The sequence below is a fragment of the Lepus europaeus genome, chromosome 20 (genome assembly GCF_033115175.1).
Source record: "Lepus europaeus isolate LE1 chromosome 20, mLepTim1.pri, whole genome shotgun sequence".
NCBI classification, from domain to species: domain Eukaryota; kingdom Metazoa; phylum Chordata; class Mammalia; order Lagomorpha; family Leporidae; genus Lepus; species Lepus europaeus.
Window position 1 is genome coordinate 34,114,226 of NC_084846.1, and position 13,203 is coordinate 34,127,428.

At 61.6% G+C, this 13,203-nt stretch overlaps 1 protein-coding gene across 1 annotated transcript; it reads left to right on the plus strand.

The window, feature by feature from the left end:
* Window positions 1–3,065: 3,065 nt before the first annotated feature.
* Window positions 3,066–12,844, plus strand: GHRHR (growth hormone releasing hormone receptor). The gene is made up of 13 exons (XM_062178887.1): window positions 3,066–3,122; window positions 5,258–5,360; window positions 5,483–5,590; window positions 6,184–6,281; window positions 7,296–7,393; window positions 8,141–8,273; window positions 8,998–9,151; window positions 9,394–9,454; window positions 9,946–10,015; window positions 10,541–10,632; window positions 11,091–11,220; window positions 11,605–11,646; window positions 12,719–12,844. The coding sequence occupies exons 1-13, from the start codon at window positions 3,066–3,068 to the stop codon at window positions 12,842–12,844; spliced, it is 1,272 nt and encodes a 423-aa protein (XP_062034871.1).
* The last annotated feature ends 359 nt before the right edge of the window (window positions 12,845–13,203 follow it).

Genomic DNA, 13,203 nt, shown 5'->3' on the forward strand with positions numbered 1-13,203 from the left:
CAGTGTCAGCCCTTCCTTGATTACCTTGGTTCCAAAGCCCTTTATTCTTTTTTAATATCGTCATACATGAAACTTTTAATTTTTTTTTCAGATTGCTCATTATTAGTTTACAGAAATAGAATTGAATTTTTGCAGGTTAATTTTTTATTCTGAAATTTTACTGAACTTGTTTATCAACTCTAGTAAGTTTTTTTTTTTTTTTTTTGGCTAAGTCTTTAGGAGTTTCCACATATGAGATCCTGCTACCTACAAGTAGAGATAACTTAATTTTTTTCCTTTTCCAATCGGGCTGATTTCTGTTTCTTTTCCTGGCCTAATGCCGTCTTCTTCTTCTTCTTCTTCTTCTTCTTCTTCTTCTTCTTCTTTTTTTAAGACAGAGTTACAGAGAGAGGTAGAGACAGAGAAGTCTTCCATCTGCTGGTTCACTCCCCAGTTGGCTACAATGGCTGGAGCTGCACCTATGCAAAGCCAGGAGCCAGGAACTTCCTCCAGGTCTCCCATGTGGATGCAGGGGCCCAAGGACTTGGGCCATCTTCTACTGCTTTCCCAGGCCATAGCAGAGAGCTGGATCGGAAGAGGAGCAGTCAGGACTAGAACCGGCACCCATATGGGATGCCGGCACCTCAAGCCAGGGCTTTAACCCGTTGTGTCATTGTGTCGGCCCCACGGCCTAATGGCTTTTGCATTGTTTTATGTACCTCCTCATTCTCCGAGTATACTGAACCGCTCTTGTACTGTGGGCTAGAAAACTTGGCCTTATCTGCTGTTGAATATGATCGGATAGCATTTTGATGAGAATTTCTGCATTTATATTCATAAGGGTCAGTTACCTTCTAAGGAGTGTAAAATGAGAAAAATAGGGCTTTCCATTTCCACCTTCTATTCACTGTTCCCAGTTTCATTTTTTAGGGAGTTCCATGTTTCTGTCTTTTCCTTTTGATGGAGGAACTGCGCTGACATCTCTGGGGCTGTCGCTGAGCTGCCAGCGCAGCCTGTTTGCTATAACTGTGTTAATACCTCTGCTCGGTCCATCATCTTAAACTGACTGATTTTCCCCTTGGTTACAGCTTGCATTTCCCTACCCCTTTCTGTAACTGGTATCACTGGTCAGACCAGTGTCAGTTGTTAAGCATCCCTATTGCTGATACTGATGCTAGTGGTCGGCCGTGATTAACCGATGCCGCATTTCCTGTGCACTGGAGGACAGGACGTACTCGTGTCCTCCCCAGGTCGCATCTTCTCAGCCGCTGCTCTTCCGACCCCTGAGTCCTCACTCAGTCGGTTCTCCCCCAACATGGGCCAAGCTCACATGGCACGTGGCCATGCAGGTCTCCGGTGAGCTCCGTGCACAGGTAGGGCGGGTCGGGGCCTCGGGGCATTTCATGTTTTTTGCAAAATATTTTTCCACAGCATCTTGTTGTCAGCGAGGCGAAATGGAAAAGCGCTGCCTTGCTGATGTCAAACGCTTCCACCATCCAGACGTGGGGGCGAGACGGCTTCCATGTTCATGACCTGCCCCGGGCTGAAGGCGTGGCTGGTGAGCCCAGCGTCCAGCTCCCGGGGCATTCCAAGATAAAACCTGCTATCAAATTCTAGCATGCCCTGCAGATCCAGAATTTAGAGCACTGTCTCTAGCTTTGGCAATGGAGATTCCGGGCCAGGGTTGTGGGCGCAGTGGGTTAAGCCGCTGCCTGCGATGCTGGCATCCCCGTATGTGAGCACTGGTTTCGGTCATGACTGCCCTGCTTCTAATCCAGCTCCCTACTAGCAAACCTGGGAAGGCAGCAGAGGATGGCTCAAGTGCTTGGGCCCCTGCCACCCACTTGGGAGACTCGGCTGGAGTCCCAGGCTCCTGGCTTTGGGTTGGCCATTGTGGCAGTGTGGGGAATAAGCCAGCAGAAGGCTAATCTCTCTGTCTCTCTGTCTCTCTCTCTCAGTCTGCCTTTCAAATAAATAACAAATGAACCTTTAAAAGCCGTAGTAAAGATGGCCAGGCAATGAAGGCAGGCGGTGGTTTGGACAGCTGTGCAGGTCCTCTGGCTGCTGCTGCTGCTGCAGGTTCAGTGCGGCCCACATCCCCAGAGCACTTCCCACGTCCCCCATCAGACTCCTTTCCCCCTCTTGCCATGAGGATTTTTGGAGAGACGTTGACCAGCCCTGCAAGAAATCCAGAGCTGTGACATTTGCAGATGTCACCTCGCCATCGGGGCTGGTGTCCTTGTCAGCTTGAGAAGCCAGGCCCCGCCTGTAGGACACTTGCTAGCCAGTGCATTTTGTTGTTTGTTTATTTAAGATGTATGTATGTATGTATTTGAACAGCAGAGAGACAGGAAGAGGGGGAGACAGAGGCCAACATCTGCAACAGCTGAGCTGGGCCAAGTCAGAGCTAGGAGCCCAGAGCTCCAACCAGATCTCCAACATGGAGGCAGTGCCCAAGTACACAGGCCATCTTCTGCTAATTTCCCAGGTGCGTTAGCAGGGAGCTGCAACCAAAGTAGAACAGCTGGGACTCGAACCGGAGCTCCCATGGGAATACCAGCATCACAGGCAGCGGCTAACCCTCTGTGCCACCTCCTGGGAGCCGGCAGCTCTGAGCTCTAGGGATGGGGCTGGGAGTGCTAGCAGCCCAGCGCTTCCTGTGGGCAGGCACAGGACTCCCGCCGGTCCTCCAAGGGGGCGTTCTCTCCAGCGTGGGCCTGCGGAGCTCTGAGCCCCGACGATGGTGGGGAATATTGCGCACCCAGAGCAGGAGGTGGGCTGAGATTGCCACCCCCTGGGTCCTTGCTATCAGGACAGACCCAGGAGCAGACTCACGGACAGAGTGGCAGGGGGTGGGGGATGGGCTCAGCCCCTCCCTGCTGGGAACACACAGTCCCCGGGGCTGGCTGGGGCTCTGTGTGCTGTCCTGGTGCTGAATATGCAGCCGGTTATGTCCCCTGCGCTGGCTCCTGCCTATGCAAACAGTCCCTTGGCAAGGGAGGGCCGAGGGTACTCTGGGGCAGAGGGGAGGGAGGAGAGCCCAGGAGCACCAGGGCTGACCCAGGGACCCGCCGAGAGCCCCAACCATGGACAGCTGGACGTGGAGTGCCTGTGTCCTCTGCCTGCTGGGCCTTCTACCAGTCGTGAGTAGTCAGCTCAGGCACCCCTGCCTCTCCCGCTGGGCTCTAGATCTGCGATTCCTAGGGCATTCGGGTCCTGGCAGGGGCCTGATGGGGACCCTGCTGGCCCTTCCCAGGTGGAGCGCCTCCCCAGCAATCAGGGCTTGGCCGGGGCTTGGCCAGGTCCTGCTTCCCATGGTTGTCCCTCCCCACCCTTCCCCTCCCCTTCCCTAGGCAGCCTGCTCCAACTCAGACGTATCTGATTATTAAAACATCCTTTCTGGCGCCTGGCTGTGCCCTCTGGGGGCCATGGGGACCCTGTCTGCCCCCAGACGGTGCAAGATCAGCTCCTTCGCTCTGCCCACGCCTGCTCCTTCTCTGAGCTGTGCGTCTCCGTTGCTTCCTCCCAGAAGCTCTCCAGGCCTTCCCATCTCTGTGGGACACACTGGAATCTGACAGTGACAGCGTGGGAGACCTGTCCTGGAGACCCAGCTGCCCCTGCTCTGATAACGGCACTGGGGCTGGGGGAACTCTTGGCCAGTACATACTGCCCCGTGGCCTGAGACGCTGGTGCGTGGGCAGAGGGCCCGCCCTGTATGGACTGCAAATCCCCAGCCTGTTTTCCAGGAGGTCGCTGCGAGTGACAGCATCGACAGGAGGGGTCTCAGGGTACCTGGGGGGAAGCCATGGCTGGGGGTGCTCCTCGCTCTTCCTGAGCCTCCCTTCCCCCTCCTGTCTCTTTGGTAAACAACGAGGATAATGCCTGCTCGCCAGGTTATTGCACCTGAGCGGGATCTGATTTGTTGAGCTGGGCAGAGGGTACAATGTAGGTAACTCCCCCTGCCGCCCGTTCTGAGGGGAGGGGGCCCCTCATGCTTGCCTCTGTGCACCCCAGGGAAGGGCCCCCAGGCCCCGTGAGGGTCACTGGGCAGCCAGTGCCAGGGCCAGGACTGGGACTAGATCATTGTGGGCTCCACCCCCACACAATTCCAGCAGCGGTCACGGAGGGTGAGGCCAGGCTGTCCAGGGTGGTGGCACTTCCTCTCAGGAGTGATGGGGAGGAGTGAGGGGGTGGGGGTGCCCCTCAAGCTCCAGGATGTGAGGGGATGAGCTGGGACCCCAGTATTTGAGGGGGTGACCTTGGGATCCAGTATAAGAGGGAGTGACCCAAGACCCCAGTATATGAGGGGTAACCCAGGACCCCAGTATATGAGGAGTAACCAAGGACCCCAGTATATGAGGGGTGACCCAGGACCTCAGTACATGAGGAGTGACCCAGGATCCCAGTACATGAGAGGTGACCCAGACCCCAGGAGAAGAGGGGCTGAGCTGGGCCCCCTGTATGTGGGCAGGCAAGGGGGCAGCATGTCCACTTGGTCTTGGCAGGGTCCATCTTCCCAGCCCCATCTTCAGCCCCCTTGTGACTACCTCACTTCCCCCTCCCGCTGGCCCTGGGGTCACAGCAGGTGGGATGGGGCTTGTGGGCCATCGGGGAGGGGGGACAGCAGGGCCACCGCTCTCTGCCCTCTGCGGGGCTGAGTGAGACTAATGTGAGGGATGTCCCAGCATGTGAGGGATCCCAGAATGTGTCGGCACCCCTCTTCCCTGCCTGCACGCGTGGGGAGATGCAGGGGGCAGGAAAGGCCTTGCCCCGGGGCAGATCCCTGAGTCCTGGGATCCCTGAGTGCGGGAGACAAAGCCGAGAGCTGAGTGTGGCACCCTCAGCACGCGGGGCCCAGGGTCTCGGCAGCAGTGACATCTGCAGCCCGAGGCTCCCAGGGCAAGGCAGAGGCATCAGAGCTGAGCCCAGGCAGGATCTGGGGAATGGAGCCAGTAGCTGGGGACTGGAGAGACGCCCCCTGTCGGGACAGGGCTGGTGGGGGTGGTCCCACCATTGGTTCTCTCCCAGGCCACCGGCCTGCTGCAAGGTCCCTGAGTCCCTCCCACGTGGTCACTCACTGTCCGCTGTCCCCACTCTGGCAGTGAAAGCCCAGAGCCCTGTCTGTCGCTTCCTTCCTCTCTTCCATCCGTCCACACCCCCAGTGTCCATCAAACACTCACAGAGTAGCGTGACTCAGCCCGGGCTTAGCACCAGCGCCACGGCTGGCCATGAGTCAGCTTTGCCGCTGTCCTGAGACCCTGTTAACCCTTTCCGCCAGGTGCTGGGCCAGGTGCACCCCGAGTGTGACTTCATCGCCCAGCTGAGAGAAGACGAGAGCGCCTGTCTGCAGGCAGCACGGGGGACACCCAACGCCACCCTGGGTATGGGCTTGGGGAGGAGGTGGTGGCTGCTCCGACCCCTCTGCCTCCTCCAGCCTCACCGCTCACACCATTAGAGTCACCTCGCCCCGGGCTCGGTCTCCCGCTCACGTCTCTCGGTCTAGGCTGCCCGCGGACCTGGGACGGGCTGCTGTGCTGGCCTGCAGCAGGCTCCGGCGAGTGGGTCACCCTCCCCTGCCCGGAGTTCTTCTCTCACTTCAGCTCAGCGCCAGGTGAGGGGCTCTGGGGCCCAGGCAGGGGAGATCCTAGGGGACATGTGGCCCGCTCTGGGGGCAGGCAGACCTGGGTTTGGATACCGGCTAACTCTCCTACAATGTGATCTTGGGCGAGGCAGCCACCTCCCACCGTGCACCTGCGACCTGTGAGTTGGGCAGGATGAGTGCTAACCACATGGTGGGCGGGATGCATGGGCATAGCTGGGTGACACTGCTGGGGCAGGCACCGAGTGGGGCTTCTCCAGGGGTTAGCAGAGGTCTGGCTGTGATGGCAGAGGGGCCAGGGTGTGCCTCGTTCCTTCCATGTTTCTGGCTGCTCAGCACAGGGGAGGCTGGGCGGGTGCCCAGTGCCGGCTTCACCTGGCCCAGTGTCGGGGGCGGAGAGCCCCTCGGGGCACAGAGCCCAGATCACCATGCTCTGTCCCTTGAGGGGGTTCTCTGTCTCATGGATGGCACCTTTGAGGCCACGGAGTGTCCCAGGCAGGCTGGACCCGGCCTTTGGTGGGCAGGTCACCTGATGGCCCATGGCTTTTCCAGCTCCCTGGGGCTTGGCCGGGTTGTAGTCATGCACACTGCTGCTTTCACCCCAGGGGCCGTGAAGCGGGACTGCACGGTCACCGGCTGGTCCGAGCCCTCCCCGCCTTACCCTGTGGCCTGCCCTGTGCCTCTGGAGCTGCTGGCTGAGGAGGTAAGAGGCTCCTACGTCTCACAGGATGTCCGTGGGTGTTTGTGTGCACGGTGGACTGTGGAGCGGCGGCCACTGCCTCGGCAGCCTTGAATTGGAACGGTCATTACAGAAGTTATCCAGCAGAGGGCAGTAGTGTCTCCAGAGTCTGTGTCTGAGCTAGTTCACTCAAGGGGGACCCAGGGCCCCTGGCTCAGAGGGAGGGGCACCGGAGATAATGCTTCTCCTATCTCCTTGGTGAACCTCATCTCCAGGGCAGGGAGCTTTAGGGGAAACCAAGGCTGAGGGCAGCCTAGGCAGGCTTCCCACTTCTTCTGTCCTTGGTCTGTGCAGCAGTGTGTGTGGCCATGCAATCAATGGAAGTGATGTCGCAGGCGCCCTCACTCCGGGCCAACACGGCGCTCACTTTGCATGAAGCTGGGGCTTCTGCAAGCCTCCCGCCCCCATCACCCCACTTCTCTTCCCCCAAGCCAGGAAAGGTGAAGCAGGACTGTGGCATTTCTCACATGAACAGATTGAGCCAGAGGGGGGCAGTGAGTGCCGGGCCCCGCCCCCGTCCCTTGCCTGCACCCCATCTCTGGGAAGCACGCTGGCCTCTCATGGATCCAGACACTTAGGCCTGGGAAGCGTTTTCCCTGCCGGTGGCTGTCCCTGGCTGTCCCCTTCCTATAGGAACACTGTGTTCCCAAGCCAGTGAGCAAGCTGGATATCAATAAACAAGCTGATTTCCTCTTGGGCATTTGTCATTCCCCAGTGATGAGTCCCCTGCCCCCAGCCAGCGGGAGAGCTAAGCAGCTCCTGTCCCTGTCCCCACCTCCCCTCCCCAGCAGGCCAGGTGGGAGACAGGTGCAGAGAGCGGAAGCCGCGGTGCAGGCAGGGAGCTCCATGGCACCCACAGACCACTCTGCACAGGTGCGGGAGCCGGGAGAAGTCCGAGGCTGCACCTGCTTGCTTGGCCGGCCTGCCTCTCCCCAGGGCCCAGCAGCTGAGCTTTTGCTCTGTCTCTGTTCTCCCCAGCACAGTTACTTCTCCACGGTGAAGACCATCTACACCGTGGGCCACAGCCTCTCCAGTGTCGCCCTGTCTGTGGCCATCACCATCCTGCTGGCTCTCAGGTTGGTCCCCTCCTCACTTGCTCAGCAGCCCTCGCTGGCTCCCTAGCGCCGGCAGCACCAAGTCTGAACGGTCAAGAGGTTCCCAGACCCAGGCATCCTGTTGGTTGGCAGCTTTTCCTTCTCTCCCGGATGGGCAGACCCGTCCCTCCGCCCACGGGATGCCTCCTGGCCTCTGCCATGCGGGGCTCAGGCCACGGCTGCCATGCCCCCTTTGTTCTCCGTGTGTGTCTGCCGGAACGCCAAGCCCTTGGCTCCCAGGAACCCCCGCTCCTCCCCAGAGTCCTTCTCGGCGGCTCCAAGCCTCTGAGCATCGCCTGCCCCGAGGCCCTGCCGCCTTCAGAGGCAGAGCCGGCCGCTGGGCCTGTGCTGTTCCAAGACTCACGGGCATGAGCCCCCCTCCGGTCCTCCTACTCGGATGCCCTGGCCATGCCCTCCGGGGGCCACAGGGATGCTGTCTGGCTCAGGGCAGGGCCTCCGAGCACTTTGGGTGCCCCCCAGGACTGCTCTTTATCTAAGCCGTGTGTCCCCTCCCTCTGGGAGCCCATGGGCAGTGCCTGCCTTCCTGCCTCAGTTTCCCCAGACTCCAAGCTCCCTGCAGCAGGCACTAGTCATTCCCTTTATTCCTGCACCAACTCTGAGCCCTGGGGTAGTGGTGGTGAGCCGGCCGGCAAGGCTAGCCAAAGCTTCAAGTTCAGGCCCCGCCCACCTTGCCCTTGGCGCCTCACCGCCCCCCCCCCCCCCCCGCAGGAGGCTGCGCTGCCCCCGGAACTACATCCACGCTCAGCTGTTCATCACCTTCATCCTCAAGGCTGGGGCTGTGTTCCTGAAAGACGCCACACTGTTCCCTGGGGACAGGACTGACCACTGCAGCTTCTCTACTGTACCAGCTCCTGGGGGGGCGTGGGGGCGGGGGAGGCTGCATGGGAGACCCGGACGGCCTGCGGGAGCCGCACCTCTGTGCCTCTGTGCCTCAAGGGCCCGCAGTCAGCCACAGGGCAGGAAAGCCCCCCGCCCCGCCCCGCCCCCGCTGTCCTGCCTTCCGGGACCACGGCGTCCAGGGCGCCATTTCCAAGTCGTGTCCAGCCAGACCAGCTCTCCCGGCGCCCAGCCGTTCAGTTCATTTCCCACCGCCCTCGACCACCTCCCTCCGTGGCTGAGTGTGTGTGTGCACCAGGGGCCGGGTGGAGCTGAGGCCTTCCATCTGGGCCGGCACAGGGGACCGGCCAGGTGGAGGAAGGGTAGGGAGGAAACCAGAGAGGGCTTCAGGGAGGAGGCAGCTCGGCGCTAAGCCATGATGGGAAGATGGGGAGAGGTTGACATAATCGGCAGAGACGGGGGCCTGGGGAGTTAAGGGAAAGTCCGGCAGAGCAGGGAGGGCAGCACTTGTGGCCTGAGCAGGTCTGACTAGTGCCTGAGACAGGGGCTAGGGGCTTGTCCCGGGGGAGCCGTTTCCAGCTAGCACCTGCTGCATCCGGACTGGGGTTGTCTGGATCCCAAACCTGCACTCTGAACCCTCACGTCAGTCACATCACCCGCTCAGGGCGGCCCAGGGAGGGTCGGGTCTGCGGAGGCTGCGACTGATGGGCCCAGGTCCCCGCCCCCAGGTTCTGTGCAAGGTCGCTGTGGCCGCCGCCCATTTCGCCACCATGACCAACTTCAGCTGGCTGTGGGCAGAAGCGGTCTACCTGAGCTGCCTCCTGGCCTCCCCCTCGCCCGGCTCCAGGAGGGCCTTCTGGTGGTTGGTTCTGGCTGGCTGGGGTGAGTGTGCAGGCCTGGTGGGCTTCTGGGGGCAGGGGGAGGGCTGGGGAGGTCCGGGTTGCTGGAACAAAGCTCCCTTCATCTCCCTGGAGGAGGCCCTGAGGTCCAGGAAGGGGAGGGGTGGGGGCCCCTGCTGTGGGCTCAGTTAGTGCCCTGTGGGGCGGGCAGTGGGGGCGGGAGCTGGGAGACCTCAGAGCGAGGGCTGCAGGGCCCTCACTGGGGTCTTCCCTGTGCCCCCACAGGGCTGCCGCTGCTGTGCACTGGCACGTGGGTGGGCTGCAAGCTGGCCTTCGAAGACGTCGCGTGAGTCTCAGTGGCCGCCTTGTCGCACTCATGCCGGGGCTCATAGGCTGCAGCAAGGGACGGACACCTGCGTGGGGAAGGGCAAGGAGCAAAGGTGGCCAGCCTGTGGCCAGCATGGCCTGGGAGGCGTGAGCTGAGCTGGGGCTGGAGTCTCAGGGCTGCGAGGATCAGGGGAGGCAGGGGCAGGGGGCTCTCTGGGGGGACTTCCTGGAGGAAGGGGTCCTTCAGCAAGGAGGCTGACAGCAGTCCATCCCTCCCAATGGAGGGGAAGGGTGAGCCCAGTCTGGATGGGGAGAGAAGACTGTGGGGAGAGGTGGGCTGGGAGCTGTGAATGCCGGAGAGAGGAGTGGAGTCAGTGGGAGTGGGGGCCTAGGCAGAGAGAGGGCAGCGCGTGGGCTGTGGCAGAAGCAGGGATGGGACAGCATTCTAGGCACCCGCACACCACCGCCACCACGCCCCTGTCCTTCAGCCCTCGCCCCTCCTCCCTGCAGGTGCTGGGACCTCGACGACAGCTCCCCCTACTGGTGGATCATCAAGGGGCCCATCGTCCTCTCTGTTGGGGTCAGTCCCTGGGGCCAGTGTTGCTTTATTCTGTCAGCAGGAAACACGACTCCAGACAGGGAGTTGGAGATGGAGGCTCCTCTGGGCCCCGACACCATGACAAGGCCAGGGGTGGCGTCCTCGGGTGCTCAGGCCCCGTAGCCAGAGCGCTGGTGGCCCAGCATCCGCCTTGCAGGGAGAAGCGGCTGGGTGGGCAGGCGAGGAGACAGAGCGCCTGCCTTGGCTTCAGCTTAGCAGCTGCATGCAGTGAGACACCTGCTTCGTGCCAGGCACGGCCCTGGGAGGTGGCTGGAGGCAGGAGGCCCGGCCTGGCCCTCCCACTCGTACTTCCGGGTCTGGAGAGGGAGGGGTCCTAAGCCCTCCCCCACCCCCGGGTCCATGTATAGAACCTCTGATCCCAGGCGAGGTGCTCTGCAGGGTCTGTGTGTCCACGCACTGCACATCCTTGCGGCCCAGGGACCCAGGGCTCCTACCCTCGGCCCCCTCCCCTTGGCCGTGCCCTCCACCACTCTGCTCTGTTTCCAGGTGAACTTTGGGCTTTTTCTCAATATCATTCGCATCCTGCTGAGGAAACTGGAGCCGGCTCAGGGCAGCCTCCAACCCGGGTCTCAGTATTGGTACTGTGTGTGTGCGTGTGCGTGTGGGCGTGCATGTATGTGTGCATATGTGCCTGTGTGCACACGTGTGTGTTGGGGGCCCTCGGGGAGGGGATTCAGCGTAGCTCTGTGTCGTCAGTGGGCGCTCGTGACCTTGGCCGCCTGCTGCTCCTCGTGTTCTCAGACCACAACAGAAGCCGGGGTGCTGGGGTCTGTTCCTGCAGGTCCTGGGGGAAGGAGAGGCTTCCTAGCTGGGCAGGGCCGGCCCGGAGGAAGTGGCCTTTGAGCTTGCTTTGGGAAGACGGGCGAAAAAGGGGACGAGAGCAGTTGGCAGAGGGCACAGCAGGACCCAGGGCCCCGAAGGAAGCCCAGGGTGGGCGTGGGGAATGGACGGGAGCAGGGCACACACGGTGGGGTGTGTGTGTGTGTGGGGGGGTCTCCACCCCAGCCTCAGGGCCTGGGCCTGGTCTTTCCCGTAGGCGTCTCTCCAAGTCAACTCTCCTCCTCATCCCGCTCTTTGGCATTCACTACATCCTCTTCAACTTCCTGCCCGACCATGCCGGCCTGGGCGTCCGTCTGCCCCTGGAGCTGGGCCTGGGCTCCTTCCAGGTGAGGGGCCCCGGGCAGGAGGCAGGTGCCGCGGCCTGCTGGCCTTGGGGACTGCACGGCAGGGTAGGGGCTATTGGTCGTCCACCTGTCTGTCCATCTTCCACCCTTCCCTCCTGCTTCCACTGAGCACCTGGTGTGGGCCTGGCCATGTGTTCATTCACAGGGAGGGAGAAACGGGGTGGAGAGTAGAGCCCCGGCAGGCTGCCTGTGACAGTCACCTGGGACGTAGTCAGTGATGGCTGCATCCAAAGCCCCTTGGCGCAGACACCTAGCCCAAGCCCCAGCCTGGGGTGGGTGGGACGCAGGCATAGAGGACTGAGGGTGCCTGAGGCCTGGGCCGTGTTGTGATGGAGCCCTTCCCCTCCTCCTCCCCCTGGCCCGCAGGGCTTCGTGGTCGCCATCCTCTACTGCTTCCTCAACCAGGAGGTGCGTGGTGCTCCTGCCCACCCCTTACTCATCAAGCTCCACCCCCTTTCCTGCCCAGGCCCTGCGAATCCCATCTCAGCCCCCCTGACTCCTGTGATCCTCTGTGGGACTCTGTACTGAGCACCTGGATCAGACAGACAGATGCTCCCTGCAGGCATCTTGCATCCACTTCTCTGAGCGGGGTCAAACTGTGCACTCACCAGCAAGTGGAGGAAGGTCTCATAGGGGTCAGGAGAGGGGTCGGGGTAGGGAGTCTAAAGAGATGATCCGATTCTGTGTTCCTAAAATTGAACAAAACTGATCGGGGGGCACAGCAGCTGGGGTGGAGACAGAGGAGCCAGGAAGGCCAGAGGGGCATGCGGGAAGCCGGGAGGCAGGGTCAGTGCAGGTGGGATCCTGGGTGGGGTCACTGGCTCCCCCTGGTGGCCGTGTGTTTCCAAGTGCTCAGCGTTAACCCAGCCCCTTGGAGTCCTGGGCAGCCTTTGGGGGCGCTGCGTGCAGATGCAGGACTGGGGGCCCCTGGCTGAGGATAGTGGGCTCCAGCAAAGGCATCTCCACAGTTAGGGAGAGAAGCAGTGTTGGAGACCACACGGCTGCCTGCCTCTGTGACGGGGAGCTCGCCACCCGCACACACGGTGGGGCGGCTGCGGGAGGGCCACCGGCGTCCCTGCTTTGTCTCCAGCACAGACAGGGGTCCCTTGGACATGCAAAGACGCAGCAGCCATCCTCAGCAGCCCTGGGTTCCCTCGGCTGCAGCCCTCAGCCATGGCCCAGATTCCCAGAGAGCACAGCTGAGCTGGAGCCCAGAGCAGGGGTGGCCAGGGTCGCTGAGAGCGAGCAGAGGTGTTGTTTGGACAGGAGCTCCAGACGGCATCCCTAGGACTCTCCCTGAGCTCAGAGAGGTGCTAAAGGGGGTGGTGAGCGATGCGCCCGGGAAGCAGGAAGTGAGGTCCTCCAGGGCCTCCCGGGACTTCCCTACCCCCTCTGTTTCCCCTGCACCTTCAGTCTCATTGGCACTGAGTCGCGAAGTGGCAGTGGGACCCCCCTAACTTCCTCCGCCCTGTCTCCGGAGGTGAGGACCGAGATTTTGCGGAAGTGGCATGGCCAAGACCCTGAGCTTCTGCCAGCCCGGAGGACTCTTGCCAGGTGTCCCACGGCTTCCCGCTGTGGGGCAAAGGCGCTGACGTCTCTGTGCTGAGCCGAACACAAGATGCGACGGGCGTCCACACCTGAACTCAGGCAGTGACAATGGGGCCCCCAGGGGAGCCCTCGAGGCTCACCTCCAGCCCACGCTGCCGCCCGGCCCTGGACAGGACCAGCTCTGCCTCCCTGGAGCCCGCTCACTTCTTCAGCTCCTCTTCCCAGGGGATGGGGCTCAGAAGACCCAATAAACTTGTCGCTGGGCGGTCGACAGGTCTGAGCGAGTGCGTGCGTCTCCAGGGAGCGTCTCCACCTCGACTGCCCTGGGCGGCAGAGCGGTGGCTTCCCTTGCTCACTCAGGCCACACCATCCTCATCCCTGTGTCTGTGCACCACACTCTGGTCCCCAGGCCGCTCC

Excerpts from the sequence above, each read along its gene's own strand:
- GHRHR (XM_062178887.1), top strand. The coding sequence starts at position 3,066 with ATGGACAGCTGGACGTGGAGTGCCTGTGTCCTCTGCCTGCTGGGCCTT. Across the intron at positions 5,361-5,482 it reads GACACCCAACGCCACCCTGG|GCTGCCCGCGGACCTGGGAC; the intron begins GTATGGGCTTGG and ends CTCTCGGTCTAG. Across the intron at positions 6,282-7,295 it reads TGGAGCTGCTGGCTGAGGAG|CACAGTTACTTCTCCACGGT; the intron begins GTAAGAGGCTCC and ends TGTTCTCCCCAG.